General features: G+C 42.3%; 1 protein-coding gene across 1 annotated transcript; it reads right to left on the bottom strand.

Moving 5' to 3' along the window:
* Positions 1 to 585: 585 nt before the first annotated feature.
* Positions 586 to 13,611, bottom strand: LOC131318095 (receptor-like protein 33). Its single transcript, XM_058347901.1, has 3 exons — positions 13,534 to 13,611; positions 1,034 to 3,691; positions 586 to 896 (listed from the first exon to the last, which is right to left on the bottom strand). The coding sequence occupies exon 2, from the start codon at positions 2,693 to 2,695 to the stop codon at positions 1,037 to 1,039; it is 1,659 nt and encodes a 552-aa protein (XP_058203884.1). The 5' UTR covers positions 2,696 to 3,691; positions 13,534 to 13,611; the 3' UTR covers positions 586 to 896; positions 1,034 to 1,036.
* Positions 13,612 to 22,183: the final 8,572 nt, after the last annotated feature.

The following is a 22,183-nucleotide window of genomic DNA, read 5'->3' on the forward strand; positions in this document are numbered from 1 at the left end:
TTTTGTTTTCTTTTAGTCACGTATGTAACATTCATTGAGCTAACGCATCACACAAAAATCAACCAAATTAACCTTTCCCAAGAACGGGGAAAGACCGGAAAAATGAAAAAGACAAATGCGCAGAAAGACTCCTGCAAATGATCGAAAGAGACAAGGAGGAATTCATTTTTTGATGATTGACTAGCAATCGAAAGCAAGGATGTGGTAATCCTAGTTTTTTTGAGAATGGAAATTTCAATGCAAAAACTGAAATACAGCTAAAAGATATCCACCTCGTGTTAATCCTAGTTCAGTAGTCTTGATTATCGGAGTACCAATTTTTTTTCCCACGGAAAAGGGATGGATTTTATTCAAGAAAGAACGAGGTCCGAAGACAGTAATCCTAGTTCAGTAGTATCCTATCTGCATATCTATGTTATGAACCAAAAAGAAGGGTCGAATAACAGTTATGTTACAGGTTTTTGGGGCACACCAGTACTAAAGTCCAAGGGCAACTAGAGTTCTAGAGGTTTTGGGAGCACACAAGTTCAACATTCCATACTAATCATCTAAGACCAGTTACCGCATATACAATCAAACATAAGTGATAAGCGACAAGACCACAAGTAATAGAAAGACGAAACTGCAATATGAAGAAATACATGTTGCCGAGCCAAAAAAAAAAGAAGGAAATACATGTTAACACTGCTTGTAGCAACAGAATGAGCAAGAACAAAAGCTCCAGGAAGATCTCTCTTGTGCACTCTAGAAACATGACAACACCGCTAGTATTCTGCTGCTAAAACCTGCATATCCTTAACACCTGACCCTTTTATTTAACATAACCTCTAGCCAAGATGGGAGCACAAGCACAAAAGTAGTACTGAAGAAAGAACCCACAATTTCATTGCCGACAACTGCAAAACCAATTTCCAAACCGACGAGAAGTTAGAAAGTTTCTAAACGATGGAATATATAATAATCACTTCACGAAAGCTAATAGCATGAAAAAAATGAGTAAAACAAAGTGAGAGAATGGATGTTGCATGCTTACTAATTAGGTTCTTCGGCCCTTGCTTTTTTTCTTCTTCTGAAATTTCTTCCCCCTCCCGAAGGAGTCGACAAACCATTCGTGATACCTCCTCGTTAGAGTTGTCCCAATAACCAACCCAACTACCAGCCCACTTCCATATCCCAAGGCTATGACCATCCAATAAATACAACTCGAAAACTCAACGTCATGACCTCGAAATATAGGTGGAGGTGGTGGTGAGGCCATTGAATTTCTGCATGACTTCGACAACGGGACACCACACAATCCCAAATTCCCATCATACGAACTATTGTCGAACGTATCAAATTGTTTCCCTTGAGGTATAGGGCCAGTGAGTCGATTATGAGAAACATTAAAGATGGAAAGGAAAGTGAGTTGGGTCAGTTGCCAGGGGATGTGACCTAAGAGCAGATTTTGAGATAGGTCCAATGACTCCAATGCTGTCAATTTTGCCAACGCTGTGGGGATAGTGCCAGTAAGTTTGTTGTTGGAGAGGTTTAGCAATTGAAGCCCATGGAGACTTCCAAGGGATTCTGGGATAACCCCAAAGAATGAGTTGTTTGAGAGATCAACAACCACCAAGGCACTTTGAATCCTCTCGTATAACCTGTCTATCCCTTTGCTGACCACTCTCATTGAGTAATTATAGCTCCACACATCTGAATAGGATATTGTCATATGAGTTGTTGGACCGGCACGTACATCGAATTGAATTTCAGGATTTGAACGCATATATGTCAAATTCTCTTTGTTGATCATTTTCATTCCATTCCAATTATGAATGTATTCTGTTGGCAAATTACCTGAAAAGCCATTGCAAGAGAGGTCAATTATCCGCAACTTTGGAAACATTGAATTGTTTTTGGGATCCCCAATAATGTCGTGGAATTTGTTTGATCCCAAAATAAGAAGCTCTAACTTAGGAAGAGCTCCCAACCAAGAGGGGAAAGTATCCTCAATTTGGTTATTTTGAAGAATGAGACACTCCAGCATTGCACAATTTGCCAATGATCTTGGCACCAGCCCCTGTAGTTGATTTTGCCCTAAATCAATCATCACCAATTGGCTATTCATTGTGAATGTTGAAGGAATACTTCCATGGAAACTATTGCAACTTAGATTCAAAATGAGAAGATCTTTGCTGGAACTGGCCAAACATGGAGGTATGCTGCCATTTAAATTGTTATTGGACAATTCAAGGATTTGAAGAGAATTATTGTGGCATATTGATGGTGGAATTGCTCCCGTCAATGCGTTATTGCTGGCGTCATAAATAACAGTGCTTGGTGGTGGAACGGGAAGCAATCCTTGAAGCTTGTTAGAGCCGAGGTTGAAAACTATTAAAAAACGCCATGGGATGACAGCTGGCTTCTGCTCGAAACCTGTCAGAAAGTTCTGGCCAAAATCGACATATTCCATTGTTTCTTTACTTGAGTTCCATACCCAAGTTGGTATTTCGCCTCGAATTTTGTTATTGTTAATATTTAACAACTGCAATTCATCTTGAAATCTTAGAATGCTAGGGAACTTGACTAAGTTGCACGACGCCAATCCTAGAATAGCAAGCTTTGGAAGAGTACCATTGGTACTATTTTTGTCGAGCACTGTAAGATTGTTTCTCCCTAATTGCAACGAGACCAGGTTTGGGAGTTTCATAAACATGTCTAGCTCGACAATACCAGTGAAGCTATTAGAATGAAGAATCAGAAAATCAAGATGCTTGAGTTGAGTGATTGATCTAGGAATCTGGCCACTAAACTTGCAATCATAAAGGTAGAGGAAAGTGAGCCGGGTTAGATTGCCAAGTGAAGTTGGAAGCGTCCCAGATAAACTAGTTTGACCCAATCCCAAAAAACGTAAGGATTCAAGTCTACCAATTGAATCTGGGAGCTTACCATAGAAGCCCGTGCCCGAGAATTCAAATTCCTTAAGGCGACTACTACTTTCAAATTCAGGTAGAGAGCCGGTGAGAATTTTGTTCGATTTTGCATTAAGGATCTGCAGTTTTGGTAGATGAAAAATGTCCTTTGGAAATTCCCCATACAACGAACATCCTGGAAGATGAAGAGTTGTTAGAGAGGATATATTTGACAATACACGTGGCACGGAAGAAGATATGTTCACCTTAGAAAGGTCAAGTACTTTCAAGTTGGTTAGGTTTTGAACTAGATCTCTTAGACTGAATTTTTCAAGTTTCAATTGACTTTCAGAATACAAATCAAATTCTGAAGTCAGATCGAGGATAACCAATTTGGAAAGAGATGAGATTTCTGAAGGAATCTGACCGAAAAATTCAGATTTGGATAGATTGAGACTTGTCAGCCTCGAAAGATGTCCAATTCTGGATGGTATTTCGGAGAAATTAAAGTCATTATCGGCAAGGTTTAGGCTACGAAGGTGGACAAGGGTGAATAGGCTACTGTTGGAGTTGATAGAACCATGGAGAAAGCTACTACTGAGGTCAAGGCCAATCACATGACCAGTGTCGTAGTCACACTCGATGCCATCCCATGAGCAGCAACCATTGCTCTTTCCATCAAGTAGCTTCCATGAATCAAATTTTGGAGAAGCAGAAGGGTCAACTGAAGCAAACTTGTCGATGACAAAATTATGCTTGAACTGCTGCAAGGCCTTGCTCTCATATTCATGGCATGATGGCTGCGTTGAAGAGGAAGAGTGAGTTAATATTATAAGATTAAAGCAACACAAGATCAGGAATATGCGAAGATACAAGCATGAGTCCATGATGTATGTATATAGCCAACGCTAGTTACCAAATCTTGGATGAGAAAGCTTGCTGCCTTTGATGTTCTTTTGTAGTGGGGTTTTGGGACTCATATTACCTTGACAGTTCACACAATTCAACAAGTCTAGAGAGAGGAGTGGACCCCTTCTATTGGAATATTTGTGTTAGATATTTTGGCACTTTTCAGGGTTGTTCAAAACTTTCATTGGTGTCTTTATTATATCGACTCCATTTGATTGTAATGAGTAGGTTAATTAGGGGGTAGTTGCTCGCTCGATGCTCCTCCCATTATCTGCGCCAACTTAACCACTACGGAATTAAGCCAATTGCGTGAAAGGTAAAAGCATTACACAACATATCATGCATATTATTTCCAAGATTAGAAATCTTATTTCTACACGTTTGTCTTTCCTATAAAATCTCTCTGAAAATTCGTTTTCCATAAATGTGTATCCTAAATCAATTTTCTTTAAAAAGGTCCGAAATTTTGCTTTCCATATGATGCATAATTAGAAGATCTTTGTTGTAAGGGAAAATTGCAGTATAAAAAGGGTTGATTACCATAGGGAGGTCTTGACCCAGTGAGAGAGTTTTTGCTTAATTGAAAACAAGGGTTGCACGAGATTTTGGTTTTTTCTTTTCGACGAGCGTGGAGAATAAAATAGATACAGGGAGGCGAGAGTTTTTGGTTTTTGTTCATAAAAGAAAGAAAGGGTGGCACGGCTGTGAGTGGTTTTCGACGCAGCCCGTATTCCGTTTTCATTTATATTATTCTTGCCTCCCCGACGAGAGTGTTAAGGAGGGAACCTTATTTTTCCTTACGTTCTTGGTTCTTGTTATTGGATTTTTCAAGATCACGTTACACATCATATCATTCATTCATTCACTGTTCGTGGTTCTTAGTGCCGTTTGCTGCTGTGGCCGAATCTTTTGAAGATTGATTCGGAGCTGGTTGAATCCGGAGATCGGACGTGAAGTCCGTGGTGCATCTATTGGATCTTGAAGAAGCTCTGGAAGCATCGGAGATTGGCGAGAATAGGTAAAGGCTTGGGGTAAGGTTTTTGCTATTTCGCATTCTGTACTTCTTTTCGATTAATAGAATAAAGCAGTAGTGTTAGGCCGTGGTTTTGGCGTAGGGTTATTTAAGATCCTAAGTTTTTCCACGTAAATCGTGCGTCTCTTGTCACAATTTTTATTCTACTGCAGTACTTGTTTTTTTTGGTTTGGATTAATCGTAATAATCAAATCGTTCATCTATATTAATTTTTTAAATTAGAAAATTGGTGATGTTTTTATCAAAACTCCTATTCACCCCCCCTCTAGGAGTAGTTTGAACGTTTCCGCATAATTTCAATTTGGTTGAAGTCCAAATATTGCTGCAGTTCCAACGTCAAACATTTTGGATGATTGTCGTGTCCCTTTTCTTGGTGATGCCGTGTCGTTTTTCGCCCAAGTTGTGTTTTCGTTGTCTCTTTCGTTGGGTTTGTTGGTTCGTTGCCAACTTCATTAAGGTTTTGGGAGCTTGTGATTGGTGGGACGGTTAGTATTAATTTGTTTGAACGGCTCAGATTTGGAGAAAAAAAAAGGAGAGAGAAAGTGTTGGTGTCACGCCCTCGATTTTCAACATAAATAATAAACACTTTTAATAAATAAAGTCCTCACTGTAATACAAATAATACCCCAAAAGATCTTTTTGTTCACTGTTCTCAAATAAAATTCAAATATTACATTCCTACTCGAAGGCCCCAAATCATCAAAATACCAATATCTTAGGGAAATATTATTACAATTTACAAATACTATCTTTCTAAAAAACGCTCTTTCAAATCTTGTGCTATGAAATCCTTCTTGAATACCTTTTTAAAGGTTTGGTCACAAATGCACAACAAGTACTCCATGCCAACTTCCTTGAATCGTACCTGAAAATGATAGGGTGAGCTACACTAGCCTAGTAGGAAAATCTATACGCAAGCTATAGAAATGCGATGAATCATACACCTAGACTGAGTGATGCGACGAGATACCACAAAGAAACGTGAGTTTTCCACCACAAACGAGCATACTACAACCAGGGGATCACAATTTCATAAAGGTATTCCTAACAGCTCATACGTCAACTAGAAGCATAAACCAACTCGAATTATCCTAATTAGACCACAACTTATCCTCAACCGTCACTTGTCTATCGCTACGCAATTACTCCATTTTGCCTCCATCTATACGAATATGTGATGATCATGCACCAACAGTGGTAGGTGAGCAACATTATATATGTACAACGAACCCCAAGATGCTAATGACAATGAGTATATCTATCAGCAGAACAACACAAACATATCATTGGATTTCCTTTTTGAACATAATTGATTTGTCTTTCATTTATCAAGTATTAGCCACTCCATGCAACAAAAACTAGTTTCCTTGATTTGTACCGAACAAGAGGCTCAATAAGAAATGATAGTAATCCAAGATACGGTTCAAAGTCGAACGACAAGCCAAACATTAGATTAACAACTTTATCTCTCTTTTCATTTCTCAAGCAACACAGGTCATAAGTCTAGCTCAACCAATCAACAATGCGTGATATGTGATGCAAAGCAATGCACCGGGCAGTGTTGGGCCCTGTAACCCTCGCCAAGGTCCCACCAAGAAGGTGAACCGGGCTCCGTCCATATTGACGTGTATTTTCGGGCGGTGTTGGGTCCCGTAACCCTCCCCAAGATCCCACCAAGAAGGTGAACCGGGCTCTGTCCATATTGACGTGTATTCCGGGCGGTGTTGGGTCCCGTAACCCTCGCCAAGGTTCCACCATGAAGGTGAACAGGGCTCCGTTGATATTGATGTGTATTCCAGGCGGTGTTGGGTCCCGTAACCCTCGCCAAGGTCCCACCATGAAGGTGAACCGGGCTCCGTCCATATTGACGTGTATTCCGGGCAGTGTTGGGTCCAGTAACCCTCGTCAACATCCGAAATTGGATACGACTCCATCCATTGTCCATATGCTATGACATGCCACACCACGATACATACAAACTTCGATATCACACGTGGCCATAACACTCGAATCACAGGTCAATAAACATCCTTCATTATGCACAATCCATCCATAATCAATCTCACACCCATTATCGAGTTAAAACGATTATACAACATCATTAAAATTTGCATTCTCAATTATTTTCAATGATTCCAACGCCAAAATATCACCAATTTACCAATCTTTAAAACCCATAAGAATCCATAACCAATAGCGTCGTTTAACCATAGCAAACGATGAAAAACGCAGCTCTGTACGCTGCCCAGACTTTCAGATTACAGGGCAATTAATCTTCTAAAAACCATTATAAATCGAGTTCTTAATATTTTTGAACAATTCCAGTCCCAAAAGTTGCGCGAGTGAATGAAGCTTAAAAGGTATGGAAGAACCCTAGTCAAATCTGCACTCCAAGGATGGTCAAACAGGCATTTACCGAAGCGATATGAATCTGCCACGCATCATCGTGACAGATTGACACACCTCCACTCAAACAATCATAACTTTCGGTGTGCAAAGAGTTTTTAGGCGTTTCTAGTGGCAATACAAAGCTGACTTCAAGACCTCGAAATCGATATAAAGTTTGCATGAAACGGACATTGGACGAGAAAGTTATGGCCGTTTGAAATTGGGCGCAAACCCAGAAAACGAGACTGATTCGTGACCTGATTTCTAAAATCCACCATTAATTCAACTCTCAACGGTTTTGGGTGATTGCAGCAGCATTAGAACGGGCTCTCAGTCTACTTTATTTCATACGAAGGAACCAAAATTCAAATCTGAGCTTAGGAAGGCGTAAAACCCCAAAAACTCAGGCCCTGTTCTGCTGATTTTCGGAAATGGAAAGAACAAGCGTAAACCACGAAGCAAGATACGATCTACGTACATAAACACCGTATAAACGCATAACAAGAGTAAGAAATCCCTACCTCATGGGTTTGAGCAAAACCCGACCCTTTGACCAAGTCAACCGAGCCCCCACGAGGTCCGATTATGATTTTTCTTGGATATTCGGAAAGCCCGTACTCCGAATAGCAACTTTAATTCTCAGGCCTTGTTCGGAATCACACCCAAGGTGGGTGAAATCGAAGAGAGAAGAGAGAAGAGAAAGTTTCGGATGGAGAGGAGAGAGAGACAGCCGAGAGGGAGAAAGGGGGAAATGGGAGAAATTATTCTCCTGGGACAAAGTTAATGGCATGGGGAGTAATCCCATGCTTCACCCCACACACACGTGCACCTCTCGCACAATTATCCTTATATCCTCCCACAAAGACGTCACACCGAATATCCGCACCGTTTATCTCGACGGGCCGTACGTTAACAAAAGCATATATATATATACGGCCTAAAAAAATACGGGTCTCTACATCCTACGCTCCTTAAAGAAATTTCGTCTTCGAAATTTAAACCAAACCTATGAAAACACATCATCAAAGAAACTCTAATTTACAAGACCGTGTCCACTCACGACGTTTCGTACCCACCTACTCTCATGTCCAAGACGCAATGAACTCTACAATGCCGCAATCAATTTGTATCACCTCTTACTAAAACGATCGTCAGATCCTAAGGTTCACACACATCAGATGAAGGAGCTGTCGTATTCGTATGAATCTTACTCGTGTTAGTACTCAATTTTGGTCTCCCAAACTGTATCCATTTTCACTCTTTCCGATTAATCTGTTCCGGTTCTAAGGATAGTATCCAAACACAAAGGAGAACTTTATGACATTGTAACTCAACAACTTGCCAAGCCATATACAATTAACAAGTTTAAGATTTTCCCTTCTCTCCCTTGAGGTTTATAAGACTTTTCATGTACGCTAATAAAGTGGTCAACTCTCATACGTTTCTGTTTCACTTCCTTTCTTATTATTCAACTTACTCTCGCTTTCAAGACTCACATAAGCAAAGCTCTAATGACCCTTAACGCTAACTCAAGACAAGTTCCCTTTAAAGGCATACGTTATCTCAAAGTCTACGTGTCCGACACAATAAGATCAGAATTAAACAACAGTCATGAGTTTTCCAATCACCATTCTCGTAGTAAAAGTGTAATATCACACGCCTCCAAGCAGTTTTGACGAAAAACTTAGTCCATTGAAAATTTTAGTTCCCGTAGTTGATAAATCATCGAAACAAGTCTACCTAGTGGCGAAATTTTATAGAATTTAACAAGACAAGTTCATTTAAAATAATAATTTTTTTTTGAAAGATATCATCGCTAGTCAATCTTTATGCACCATACCTTGTCTTTTAGGATACGACAATTTAGACAATATGGTAACGAATTTAAGATAAGGTTCACATCATCATGATATAGCCGACTCCAAACTTGTATCGCTATTCTTTTTTTTTTTCAAAACGAACTAAACTAAGAATCAATTTTCATACAACATCATTCTCATTCGGAAAAGGAAAACAGAAATTTGAGTTCAACCTGATCTTCAGACGTAACAATAAGACGCTTCCATTAACCGAACACTGATAAATCCATACATAGATACTCAATACACATAAATCAAAACCACTAGCCACAATCTCTATCTCACACGTCTATGTATCTACATAACTCTTTTTACCAATTCTGGACTGCATTTTAAGGGGAAATTCCACACACTCAGATTCACAACAGATCAAGCACTTAAATGACATATCAACACATTTCATACATGAAATATCTCTTGAAAATCAACCATACAATTTAATGGCTTACACCACACTAGCCACATATTCACGCATTAACACTCACTCAGTATCCAACGGATTCAAAAGGTATCCAACGAACTTCCCGAGTGCCCAACGGACTCACCAAGTATCCACTACTTTACAATTCATGGCTTCAGGAAGCCTGACAGTCATCTAGTTCCTTTTACTCTCACAAAACCTTATACAGTGTCTATTTACTTTACCAATATCGAGCTTTCTCATTCATTCGGTCGAATCAAATCCCGTACTTTTCACATTCACAATCTTAAACTTCACATCATAAATACACGTATCATTAATACTAATCATTCATCTATTTTAACAATATTGCAACCTATTAACATCTCATCACTAGAGCACCCACACAAAGTGCGCAATAGCTGCACCAACGAATATCTAATACTCTCGAATATATTCATGCTAGAACTCAAACACCGACACAGACCGATTGACAGACTTATCCCTGAATACCCACAAGACTCCGGGGTTGCAAACAACCCTTCTATTCTTCTCATTATATTCTAAGACTCCTATATATCACCATCATTGCTATCACTACCACTATTTAAACCTTAGTCTCTCTCAAATCTATCACCTCAATGGCATACCTCAATGCATTATATACTGTCATCAGTCTAGTCTACGTCGCCAATTACACATCACACACCATCTCTACCTCTAATCTTTCAACTTACAACAGTCCTCATTCATATTGCCATCACTTCAAACAAGTCTCTCATCACACACTGACATCAATCACTTGCCTCAAGTCACATCGACATAGTACACCCCAAGTCTTGTCTCTTATTATTATTATTATTATTATTATTTTCACCACACAATGCTATCAGTATTTTCCACCATCCTGTCATAATGACACCACCACGACATTCACCTCAACAATGAAGACTATGACACCATAACACTTCCCTTTTCTACGAAATTCCTACGTAGAGCCATCTATCTCAAGCTTAGAGATCTAACCCCTATACACAATTCTAGTGTCCAATTGACTTTCCGAGACTTCCATCTAGAAGAAGCGGTGATCAAGCGCCTTTTCCACTTGGATCTCATCGGTAGTCGCCTGCGTGTCCAGAAGACACATACCGTATCCTGACACCCTACTTATAACCTTCTTTTCCTAAGTCAACATTAACTACATATAAATCACTATATAGGTTCAACTTGTCGTACCTATGCTTGCAATCATAACCTCAATAATTGTCACGATAACGACTACCCATAATATAACCAACCACAAATGTTACCTCAACCGCTAATACCTCAAGACACTTTATAGCTCATCTTCTAACATATACGTTACTCTCCTCACACACATACTTAAACACAACTCATGTCTCACAAGATTTACTCCTTGCACATAATACTTAGTATGTAATCCACATAGGTTATATATATACACACCAAACATTCATCTTGTGAGTCATATCAACAGTTTATCTCTTTCATCACATGTCAGCGTATATTCTATTTCACATCTCGTCATTACCACGGTCACAACAACAACAATGAGGTCAAAGCCTCCAACTTCCCAACACGGGTCAACAACTCTAAGTCACTCTCCCATAAGGCAAAATGCGACACCTCAGCGATGTACAAACTCGTTCATGCAAGCACATGTGTGTTTTGTTAAAATATGCAATGATTTTTGAACCCATGAGACTAAGTCTCCCCACAATCTCTAGGTATTCAAACCTAACGCTCTGATACCAAGTTGTCACGCCCTCGATTTTCAACATAAATAATAAACACTTTCAATAAATAAAGTCCTCGCTGTAATACAAATAATACCCCAAAAGATCTTTTTGTTCACTGTTCTCAAATAAAATTCAAATATTACATTCCAACTCAACGGCCCCAACTCATCAAAATACCAATATCCTAGGGAAATATTATTACAATTTACAAATACTATCTTGCCAAAAAAATGCTCTTTTAAATCTTGTGCTATGAAATCCTTCTTGAATACCTTTTTAAAGGTTTGGTCACAAATGCACAACAAGTACTCCATGCCAACTTCCTTGAATCGTACCTGAAAATGATAGGGTGAGCTACACTAGCCTAGTAGGAAAATCTATACGCAAGCTATAGAAATGCGATGAATCATACACTTAGACTGAGTGATGCGACGAGATACCACAAAGAAACGTGAGTTTTCCACCACAAACGAGCATACTACAACCAGGGGATCATAATTTCATAAAGGTATTCCTAACAGCTCATACGTCAACTAGAAGCATAAACCAACTCGAATTATCCTAATTAGACCACAACTTATCCTCAACTGTCACTTGTCTATCCCTACGCAATTACTCCATTTTGCCTCCATCTATACGAATATGTGATGATCATGCACCAACAGTGGTAGGTGAGCAACATTATATATGTACAACGAACCCCAAAATGCTAATGACAATGAGTATATCAATCAGCAGAACAACACAAACATATCATTGGATTTCCTTTTTGAACATAATTGATTTGTCTTTCATTTCTCAAGTATTAGCCACTCCAAGCAACAAGAACTAGTTTCCTTGTTTTGTACCGAACAAGAGGCTCAATGAGGAAGGGTAGTAATCCAAGATACGATTCAAAATCGAACGACAAGCCAAACATTAGATTAACAACTTTATCTCTCTTTTCATTTCTCAAGCAACACAGGTCATAAGTCTAGCTCAACCAATCAACAATGCGTGATATGTGATGCAAAGCAATGCACCGAGCAGTGTTGGGCCCCGTAACCCTCGCCAAGGTCCCACTAAGAAGGTGAACCGGGCTCCATCCATATTGACGGGTATTCCGGGCGGTGTTGGGTCCCGTAACCCTTGCCAATGTCCCACCAAGAAGGTGAACCGGGCTCCGTCCATATTGACGTGTATTCCGGGCGGTGTTGGGTCCCGTAACCCTCGCCAAGGTCCCACCACGAAGGTGAACCGGGCTCCATCCATATTGACGTGTATTCCGGGCGGTGTTGGGTCCCGTAACCCTCGTCGACATCTGAAATTGGATACGACTCCATCCATTGTCCATATGCTATGACATGCCACACCACGATACATACAAAGTTCGATATTACACGTGGCCATAACACTCGAATCACAGGTCAATAAACATCCTTCATTATGCACAATCCATCCATAATCAATCTCACACCCATTATAGAGTTAAAACGATTATACAACATCATTAAAATTTGCATTCTCAATTATTTTCAATGATTCCAATGCCAAAATATCACTAACTTACCAATCTTTAAAACCCATAAGGACCCATAACCAATAGCATCGTTTAACCATAGCAAACGATGAAAAACGCAGCTCTGTACGCTGCCCAGACTTTCAGATTACAGGGCAATCTTCTAAAAATCATTAGAAATCGAGTTCTTAATATTTTTGAACGATTCCAGTCCCAAAAGTTGCGTGACTGAATGAAGCTTAAAAGGTATTAAAGAACCCTAGTCAAACCTGCACTCCAAGGATGGTCAAATAGGCATTTACCGAAGCGATACGAATCTGTCACGCATCATCATGACAGATTGACACACCTCCACTCAAACAATCATAACTTTCGGTGTACTAAGAGTTTTAAGGCGATTCCAGTGGAAATACAAAGCTGACTTCAAGACCTCGAAATCGAAATAAAGTTTGCATGAAACGGACATCGGACGAGAAAGTTATGGCCGTTTGAAATTGGGTGCAAACCCAGAAAACGAGACTGATTCGTGACCTGATTTCTAAAATCCACAATTAATTCAATTCTCATTGGTTTTGGGTGATTCTAGCGGCATTAGAACGGGCTCTAAGTCTACTCTATTTCATACGAAGGAACCAAAATTCAAATCTGAGCTTAAGAAGGCGTAAAACCCCAAAAACACAGGCCCTGTTCTGCTGATTTTCGGAAATGGAAAGAACAAGCGTAGACAATGAAGCAAGATACGATCTACGTACATAAACACCGTATAAACGCATAACAAGAGTAAGAAATCCCTACGTCATGGGTTTGAGCAAAACCCGACCCTTTGACCAAGTCAACCAAGCTTTCACGAGGTCCGATAATGATTTTTCTTTGATATTCGGAAAGCCCGTACTCCGAATAGCAACTTTAATTCTCGGGCCTTGTCCGGAATCACACTCTAGGTGGATGAAATTGAAGAGAGAAGAGAGAAGAGAGAAGAGAAAGTTTCGGATGGAGAGGAGAGAGAGGCAGCCGAGAGTGAGAAAGGGGGAAATGGGAGAAATTATTCTCCTGGGACAAAGTTAATGGCATGGGGAGTAACCCCATGCTTCAACCCACACACACACACGTGCACCTCTCGCACAATTATCCTTATATCCTCCTACGAAGACGTCACACCGAATATCCGCACCGTTTATCTCTACGGGCCGTACGTTAACATATATATATATATATATATATATATATATATATATATATATATATATATATATATATATACGGCCTAAAAAAATACGGGTCTCTACAGTTGGGGTGAGAGGAGAGAGATGGTTTCAATCCATCAACTATTCTCCGCCAAAATCCTGGCATAGCCCAGGTACGTTGCACTACGGCCTTTAAAGTCCGAAGGTACGTTTTCTATTTCTAACCCTCCAAACTTTTTATTTTTCTTTATTGCCCTCCGAACTACGATTGGTCTGAATTTCTCCTATGGAATACGTAGGCAGCCTCCTAGCTCGACCATAACAAAAACCTTTTTCAAAAAACCCTTGGAATATTGGTTGGACCAAATTGAGTTACTTTTTACGGCATTGACTCTTACTTAAACATGTCTCCCGATCTTTCTAAGCTCAGTCAAAGAGGGACATCTATAGACACCCCAATTTGGCCTAACGATTATTTTAAATCCCACCTTGGGGACTATTCCGATGATGATATGGATACAGTGATTGCTGATTGACTTCTCGTGAACCCGTGGACTTATGGTGAACTTCTAGCCACTTAGAGGACCCAATCTAGAGCCAAATAACCTTTCAGACAGAAATACAGAATCCTTGGAGAATCTATCTTTCAATACAGAATCCTTGGAGAATCCATCTTTCAGCAGTTAACATCGATCTCACGGCCTCAACATCATTTCTTCACCCGTGAAACTTGTTGCTTGAAAATCTCCCTGAGAGATAGATTCCTCGGCAGCCAGATCAATTCTTCAGCAGCCAGATCAATTCTTCAGCCGCCAGATCCTTTGTCCGGCCGCCAGATCGTCTATTTTCCAGATTCAGGAACGTTCTGTCAATCGTTTGATCTGATCCCCAAACCCTAGCAGCCAAACTCCGATGCGTTTGGGCTACACAGCAGATCGTGACTAGAGATCTTGTTACCCTAGAATTTCTTATTGATTCACACCATTTGATTGGCCGGAGTGAGTATTTAATTGCCTATATAAAGGGGCCTTAGGGTTCCTGAAAACAACAACAAAATTAACACATCAACACACCCTCTCAAGCCACAAAACTCTGCACAAATACTCTCTCAACTCCCCTCTACAAAAACCCTACCCTCCCAAAGGCAGCCGCGATCCAATGATTTAAACCCCGTAGTACAAACCCTAACCCTAGGGTTTTCAATAAGCAATCAGTCAATCACGCTCAATCCGAAGCAATCAAGCCATTGAGGGATCAAGGTGGTGTGGCCCAGGGGTCTCTGGTTCAATTTATTTTTTGTCTTTGTGATTAATTGTAGCTTTATGATCTTTTGTTAGTCGTAAAGTCTGGTGTGAGGAAGAACATCGGCTGGATCTTCGATCCATCAGCCGGTATATCAAACCAGGAGGATCTCTCAACCGTGACATCTATTCACCGGCTGCCAGATCCATTTCCCTGGGACAGTTTGTCTTATTCAGCTTATTCTGATGCATGCTTTCAATTATTGTCTTGGCTCACCATTAACTGTTTAAAGGCTAATAAATAGACTATGTGTTGGAATTAAATAAATCATGTATTAACCTTATGTCGAACAAATATGGGCCAGTCTCACGACTGGGCAGAGAGGGGTGCCTAACACCTTCCCCTCATTGTACCTTTGGCTCCCGAGCCCAGAATCTCTATTTGTTTTTCCTAGGTTTTATAAACTAGGTGGCGACTCTGTTTTGATAATAACCGCTATCGTGTGGCGACGTTCCTAGCCATGGGAATATCCATGGTCTTGGTTTATGAGGTAGAAAGCAAACAAACAGCAATGATCAATCTGTATGGTGATGCCCCGCTTCAGGGAGTTGTCTACAGTTTTTGGCGACTCTGCTGGGGATAGAGAGCCATGACCAAAAAGTTCGACAGAAGACTAACACATGCTCTGTTTAATTCATTTATCATATGCATCGAGCGGGCAACCTCGTTGAGTTCACCTGATATCCCGGCATGTCATGGGCTATATTAGGGGTTCCAACAAACTCCACAGTCACTTGTACCTAGTGGTATATCAAAAAGGAAATCATCCGATCGCCACCTATGATGGGCTGGCAGAAGGATTGGTCCCCTTTGACAACAAAGTACCCTTGAGACTACCCAAATATTACAGCTTATCAAAATAAGATAGGAACCCGTAAGTTTAGGAATTTTCCTGCATTTTGTCTTAAAGTTCTTCCTCACACCCTGTATCATTTATTGTTGTAACATCTCTTTCTGTGCAGAAGGGTTGGGATATTCAACCCAAATCCTAACCTTTTACGGCCAAGTACTGACTTATAGGTATTTTACTTTCAAGCAGGCACGATAGGTAGACTAAAGAAGCAACTTCAGCCAGTTTTATACTCTTACAACACCCGAAGTCACGCCAAACAGAGGTCTTTATAGCCATCCCGACTGTCATCCTCGCCTGTCAGAACACCTCCACCGCAACGGTCCTAATCACTCACTAGGACTTCGCGGTCATCTTCTCAGCAAATCCGATCATCTACCAACCCTCAAGCTTCACCAAGCTATCCCCCCGTTTAAAAAATGGCAGACAACGATGCCACTATGTGGGCACACGCCCCGAAAAATTTTCAATTTTGTTTTAAAATCGGGTGCACCCTTTTTGGAAAGCGCGGCGAAACGCTACAATTCAGAGTCGCCACTCGGGTTTTGCGGTATACCACCCAAGGAACCGAACTTGAAACGTTTGCTACGTTGTCTGATTTTGAAAAGGCGTAGACTGGTCCGTCATCACCTTCGATATCTGAGGTTTAGGAGCCAGGTTACGAGAGGGGAAGGGTTTTATGGCACCCCTCTCGCCCAATCCAGAGATCGGTCTCTGCTTGGGCATTTTGTAAAACACTTGCATTTTTCTCTCATTAATCATTTTCTTTAGCCAATTAAGGCAGGGGAGTAGTTAGAGGGGATTAAAACTGTAACAAGTTGCATTTATAAGACAATGTGATGGATGCTTGATCTAAATAGATATAATAGATTGAGAACAAGCATCTGTGAGGATTTTAAACAAACTAGAACACGCTGTCCTGAGACGAGGCACGCAAGAGGAAGCTGTATGCACTGGCTAGGCCACTGCATGCAGAGACTACTTGCGTGCGCCACCGGTATACTGGCGTGCGCCGGTAAATCTAAACTCACAGCTCCTATCCCTCAACCCTCTGGGCTCTAGAAGGACCAGTGCACACCCAGGACAAACCACGCAGTCAAAATGGCAGGATAAAATACAGTTACAGACAGCAGAGATGATTTTGAGTAGAAGAAAAGACAATATACCCCATAAACAGTGTGGGGAATATAAACAATGACCAAGGCCTAACTGTCATGCAAGGGCCAGCCTCTGGATCCATCGTGACTATCGTATGCCAGTTATACTACTTGGTTAGTGCTTGGCTCTGCATGTCCGGGCTCTGGAACATGACCAGAAAGGTCCTAAAGGCCACTTAAAGTAGAAATAAAAAATAAACAACTACACAGCTCTATGATACGGAAAGCGATAAACTGATTCTTAGCATGCAAAAAGGTGATAAGATAAAAAGAAATGAAACAAGAACAGGATGATCCGTGGTTCCCACGCTAGTGGTGCACGTACAGCCATAACTGGCGTACGGCTTGTGGTTACTGGCGTGCACCACTTATCATCACACACGATCATTGAATCTTTGCCAACTTTGAGGCCAAGACTGATATTGACTACCAGCCTTGACCCTGCTAGCACCCCTCAGGGGTCAGAACGAGGCACAGAGCAAAAGGTGGTATACCTTTTGGATTGAGCTTGGTGATGGATTGGAGCTTTGAGCTTGAGGTTTGGAGGATATATGGAGGGTGTGGGGTGTTAGAGAGGTGTGTGGGTGATGTTTCCTTGCTTGCACCTTAAATGGATGAAAGGAAACAACCAAGAAAACAAGAGAAAAGGAAGGAATGGCTTGAGAGTCTTAAAGGAGCCAACCCCTTGCAAATGAATGCAATGGGGGGTATTTATAGCATAAGAGTGACTGGAGGAGGGGCAGTAACCAGATGGGTTAAGGGCTGGTTTGGCTAAGGAGGGAGTCTCCCATGCATTAAATGCATGGGACTAGGTGATGGAAGATGTAGGAGAGAGAGGGGAATGCCTCTGCAGAGTATAATCATCAGGGGAACTGTAGCCTATGTCAGGGTGGCCACCAAAGTCCCAAACACGTGGTTGAATAGTGATGATTTGACCGGGTTTTACTAGCGTACGCTTGAATGGTACCTACGTGCGCCGGTGGGAACCGAGTCAACGGTTGATGACTGACACATGACAGTTGACCGGCGCACGCCATGAAGATACTGGCGCAAGCAAGTATGGTTTTGTTGAGGTCTTTTTGGTTCTGGTTTGAAAGGTCTGGGCAGGGCTTGACAAAGGTTTTGAGTGAGGTTCAGGACTCTCAAAACTTAAACACCACTAGCCTCGGGTGTTCTTGACCGTAATCATCATTGGGGAATCAAAAGATCGTAAGTAAATTAGTCTGGATAGTCCGAAATAGGGTGTCTACAGTAGCCCCCCTTTGACGGCACTTGAAATACCATTGATTTGGTGCAAGTAACGTCAAAGGTTTTCCAGACACCCTCTGCTAGGCTATCCAGAACAGGACATACATGAACTTTAAAGAACCTGCTTTGTTGAATTCGGACAAGTGGGTACATTTGATTTGAGATTGGATGGGTGGACCGTCGTTGATTTGAATTTGGACGGGTGGACCGTCATTGATTTGAATTTGGACGGGTGGACCGTCGTTGATTTGAAATTGGACGGATGGACCATCATTGATTTGAATTTGGACGGGTGGACCGTTGTTGATTTGAATTTGGACGGGTGGACCGTCGTTGATTTGAAATTGGACAGGTCCAACCATCATTGATTTGAAATTGGACAGGTGGACCGTCGTTAATTTGAATTTGGATGGGTGGACCGTCGTTGATTTGAATTTGGACGGATGGACCGTCGTTGACTTGAATTTGGACGGATCTTTACTTGGGAAAATTTTGCTTCGCGCTTTGGTGTGCTATGAGGCCACCTTGGGTTTTCAGTTGCGAACGGTCTTTAACTCAGGGAGTGATTTGGGCCTAAGGCCCAGATAAGACTGGCGTACGGTGCCTTACAACTGGCGTAAGCCCGTGAATTCAGAAAACCCGAGCCCAGATCCGGTCCAGCATGGCTCCCATGTCGTATAAACTTCTGGGACAATGCAAAAAACCGCTCTTCATCGGTTTTGAACTCCCAAGGGCTCCCAAACTCTCTTGAATCCCTAATCTCTTCCTCATTTCTTCATTTTTCTCCAAAACCCACTTTCCTACATTGATCCATGGCAGAACCCAGTGGTGGCAGCAGCAATGGTGGCGATAGAGGTGGCGGTGACGGGGTTTGATTGAGGGATGAGTCCGAGAGCCCTTGAATCGACGATCAGTTGATAGACGAAGTTCTGTCAGCGATTGGTGCAGGGGTTTCAGGTAGCTCAAGCGGTGGCGATGGCCATGCAGTGGTGGCAGGTGACGGTGGTGACGGGCGTACGCCAAGAGAGGTGGGGCGTACCTCTCCTGGCATACGCCAGCTATGGTCGGATCAGAGGGCCCACGGGTTTGTCGATTGGATTTAAAGAGTGGTGTAGAGGGGTTAGTGATCACCGGCTTGGGCTCGGCCGGAGGCGGCGGGATCGGCAGCAGTATTGGTAGCGGTGATGACCGGGCGAAGACACCACGGAGGGACCCGGCGAGGGGTAAGGATCCAGTGGTTGTAGAGGGGATATCCGAGGAGGCACCCGTAGAGGGGGTGGAGTTTAGGCCTGTAGCGGGGTCTTCGGTGTACGTACCTATTACGCACGGAGACTTTGCTGAGTTTGTGACTGAGGAGGAGCTTGGCCGTTTGCTCCGAGAGAATCCGGGGGTGGTGGCTGCAGTGATAGCAGCGCGAGAGGACCGATAGAGGCAAATTGAGAGAGCTCAGGAGGAGGAGCGCCTGAGAGCAGAGACTGAGGGTGCCAGGGCCGAGGAAGAGGCCTTTGTGCATGAGACTGAGTCGGGCGAAGAGGCTCAGGGGGAGGTATGGTCCTTTGAGCGTGCAGTGACACTCGCTGAGTCCTTACAGCAGGCACCCCGTGCTAGGTTTATTGCGGACACGTACATTTTGCCGGAGCCGCACTTGTTCATACCGTCTGGGGTTGAGAGCCTCGCACCTCTGCGGGATAGCTATGACGCAGAGCTCATACTGAGGGTTCCATAGAGACACTTATCCATGGATTGGGCGCAGGTATATTTTTGGACTTGCTTTGATATACATAGCTTGAACCGGCGTAGCATAACTTGTAATGCATGTAGGTTGTAAACCTTGAACTGTAACTTGACTTAGTAAGTAGAATTTGATAGTATACCTCGACCTTGGAACTTGATTTGATTGATAAAACACTTGACATAGATGAATTGACTTGCAGAGCACCAATAACTTCGGCGAAAACTGCTAAGGCCAAGCTTGAATCAATCATAAGCTGCCTCGACCGATGACATAGTCCTTTGATCTTGAACTCGACCTGGTAGATTGCCATGACATGATAAGCGCCCGAATGGCGTGCCCAATAGTTTGAATCGACCGGTTGATAAACAGAATGCCTTTGAAACCGACTGAGAAGTGTACCCTGATGAAAGTAACGCCTCGTAGTCCGGGGCTTGACTGATAAATGCCTTTGATTTGATTCGACTGATAGCAGAATTGGATAAAGTAACACGAGCACCGAGTAGCTTTAATCGACCTCTATAATGCTTGTTTCGACCGTAGAGCTACTTTTGAGACTCTGAATTCGACTGATTATTGGACTTGAGTTGCATTTGCTGATGGATCTCTTTGGTTGTTTGTCTTTGCATGCAGAGAGGAGCAACCAGCACTCGGGGCCACGGCGGTCCCGCGAGCTCGCTCGAGTTGTACAGAGGGCTACCGGAGTGAGTCAGGGCTTTGGTGGACGCTGCAGGGTTCCGGCTTTCATCCTCACTTTAAAGGGAGTGAAGAGTGACCATGCCCTGCTTACTGCACTAGCTGAGAGGTGGTGGGATTCCTCAAATACCTTCCACCTTCCGATCGATGAGATGACAATAACTTCGTCAGACTTTGCAGCTCTTACTGGCTTCAGGGTAGGAGGAAAGCCTATCCTGTTCGACTCAGAGATTCACAGAGATACCGGGGCATTGGAGTGGTTCTTGGGGCAGGCACCGGCAAGTGAAGCAGAGACCATCCATTATGACCAGTTCAAGCGGTATTTGCAGGGGAGGGCGCCAGACTCATAGCAGGAGGTAGAGCAGATGGCGAGGGCCTACTTGTTGTACTTGTTCGGGGGTACACTGTACCCGAACAAGCGATCCACAGTGCACCTGTCTTACTTGCCGACCCTCCGCGATTTACCCACAGCTTCACGCTTTGACTGAGGAGGAGCAGTGTAGGGAGGTATTCCCGAGCAGATACATTTAGTTGCCGAACACGTGATGTTTGGGAGCACGTGGTAAATATGACTGGACTTATCGCCGGGCAGTATGGAGAATAGCGATATGGACCAATGATATGGGAAGTCATTGGTCCATGCAGTCTGTTCGGCTGATTAAAGGCCAATGACATGAGAAGTCAGTGGTGTAAAACTAAACTATTCGGTAGATAGAGACATTCTCATTACGTTTGGACCAAGTTACATGTGAAGTCATTGGTCCAGGCAGTCTGTTCGGCAACGAGATGGCCGAACAAGGAAAGAACCCCAAATCAATTGTTGGAGCATGGGGAACATTCTAGAAGAATCTAGAATGTTGGTATTCCGTTAAGGAATAAGAACCCAAGAATATAGGATCTAAGAAAGACACCCAATGAGAATGGGATGTTCGGCCAGTAAAAGAAAAGAATCCTGAAAGGACTCTTTTCTATTAAACTGATAAAGGAAACCAGAATCCTTGATATCCTGGGTTTCCTATACGAGTTGGGAGTCCTATGGAAATAGGGATGCTTGGGCAACAAGCATACATAAATCTATAAATATGAGGTAAACCTAGAGAAAAAAGGTACGCAATACACTGCATTCTTATTGCTTTCCTACTGATAATTAGGGTTTGATTGCTAGTACGTGATACTAACAAAGGCATCGGAGGGCTTTTGCCACGAGAGGCAAAGGTGCACTCACCCCCTGTCTATTTTGTAGATTAGGGTTCAGACGACGAATTAGGGTTTCGGT

Source organism: Rhododendron vialii, chromosome 2a (assembly GCF_030253575.1).
Source record: "Rhododendron vialii isolate Sample 1 chromosome 2a, ASM3025357v1".
NCBI classification, from domain to species: domain Eukaryota; kingdom Viridiplantae; phylum Streptophyta; class Magnoliopsida; order Ericales; family Ericaceae; genus Rhododendron; species Rhododendron vialii.

Bases quoted from the DNA above. Each gene is read 5' to 3' on its own strand.
- LOC131318095 (XM_058347901.1), bottom strand. From the start codon at position 2,695: ATGTTTATGAAACTCCCAAACCTGGTCTCGTTGCAATTAGGGAGAAAC.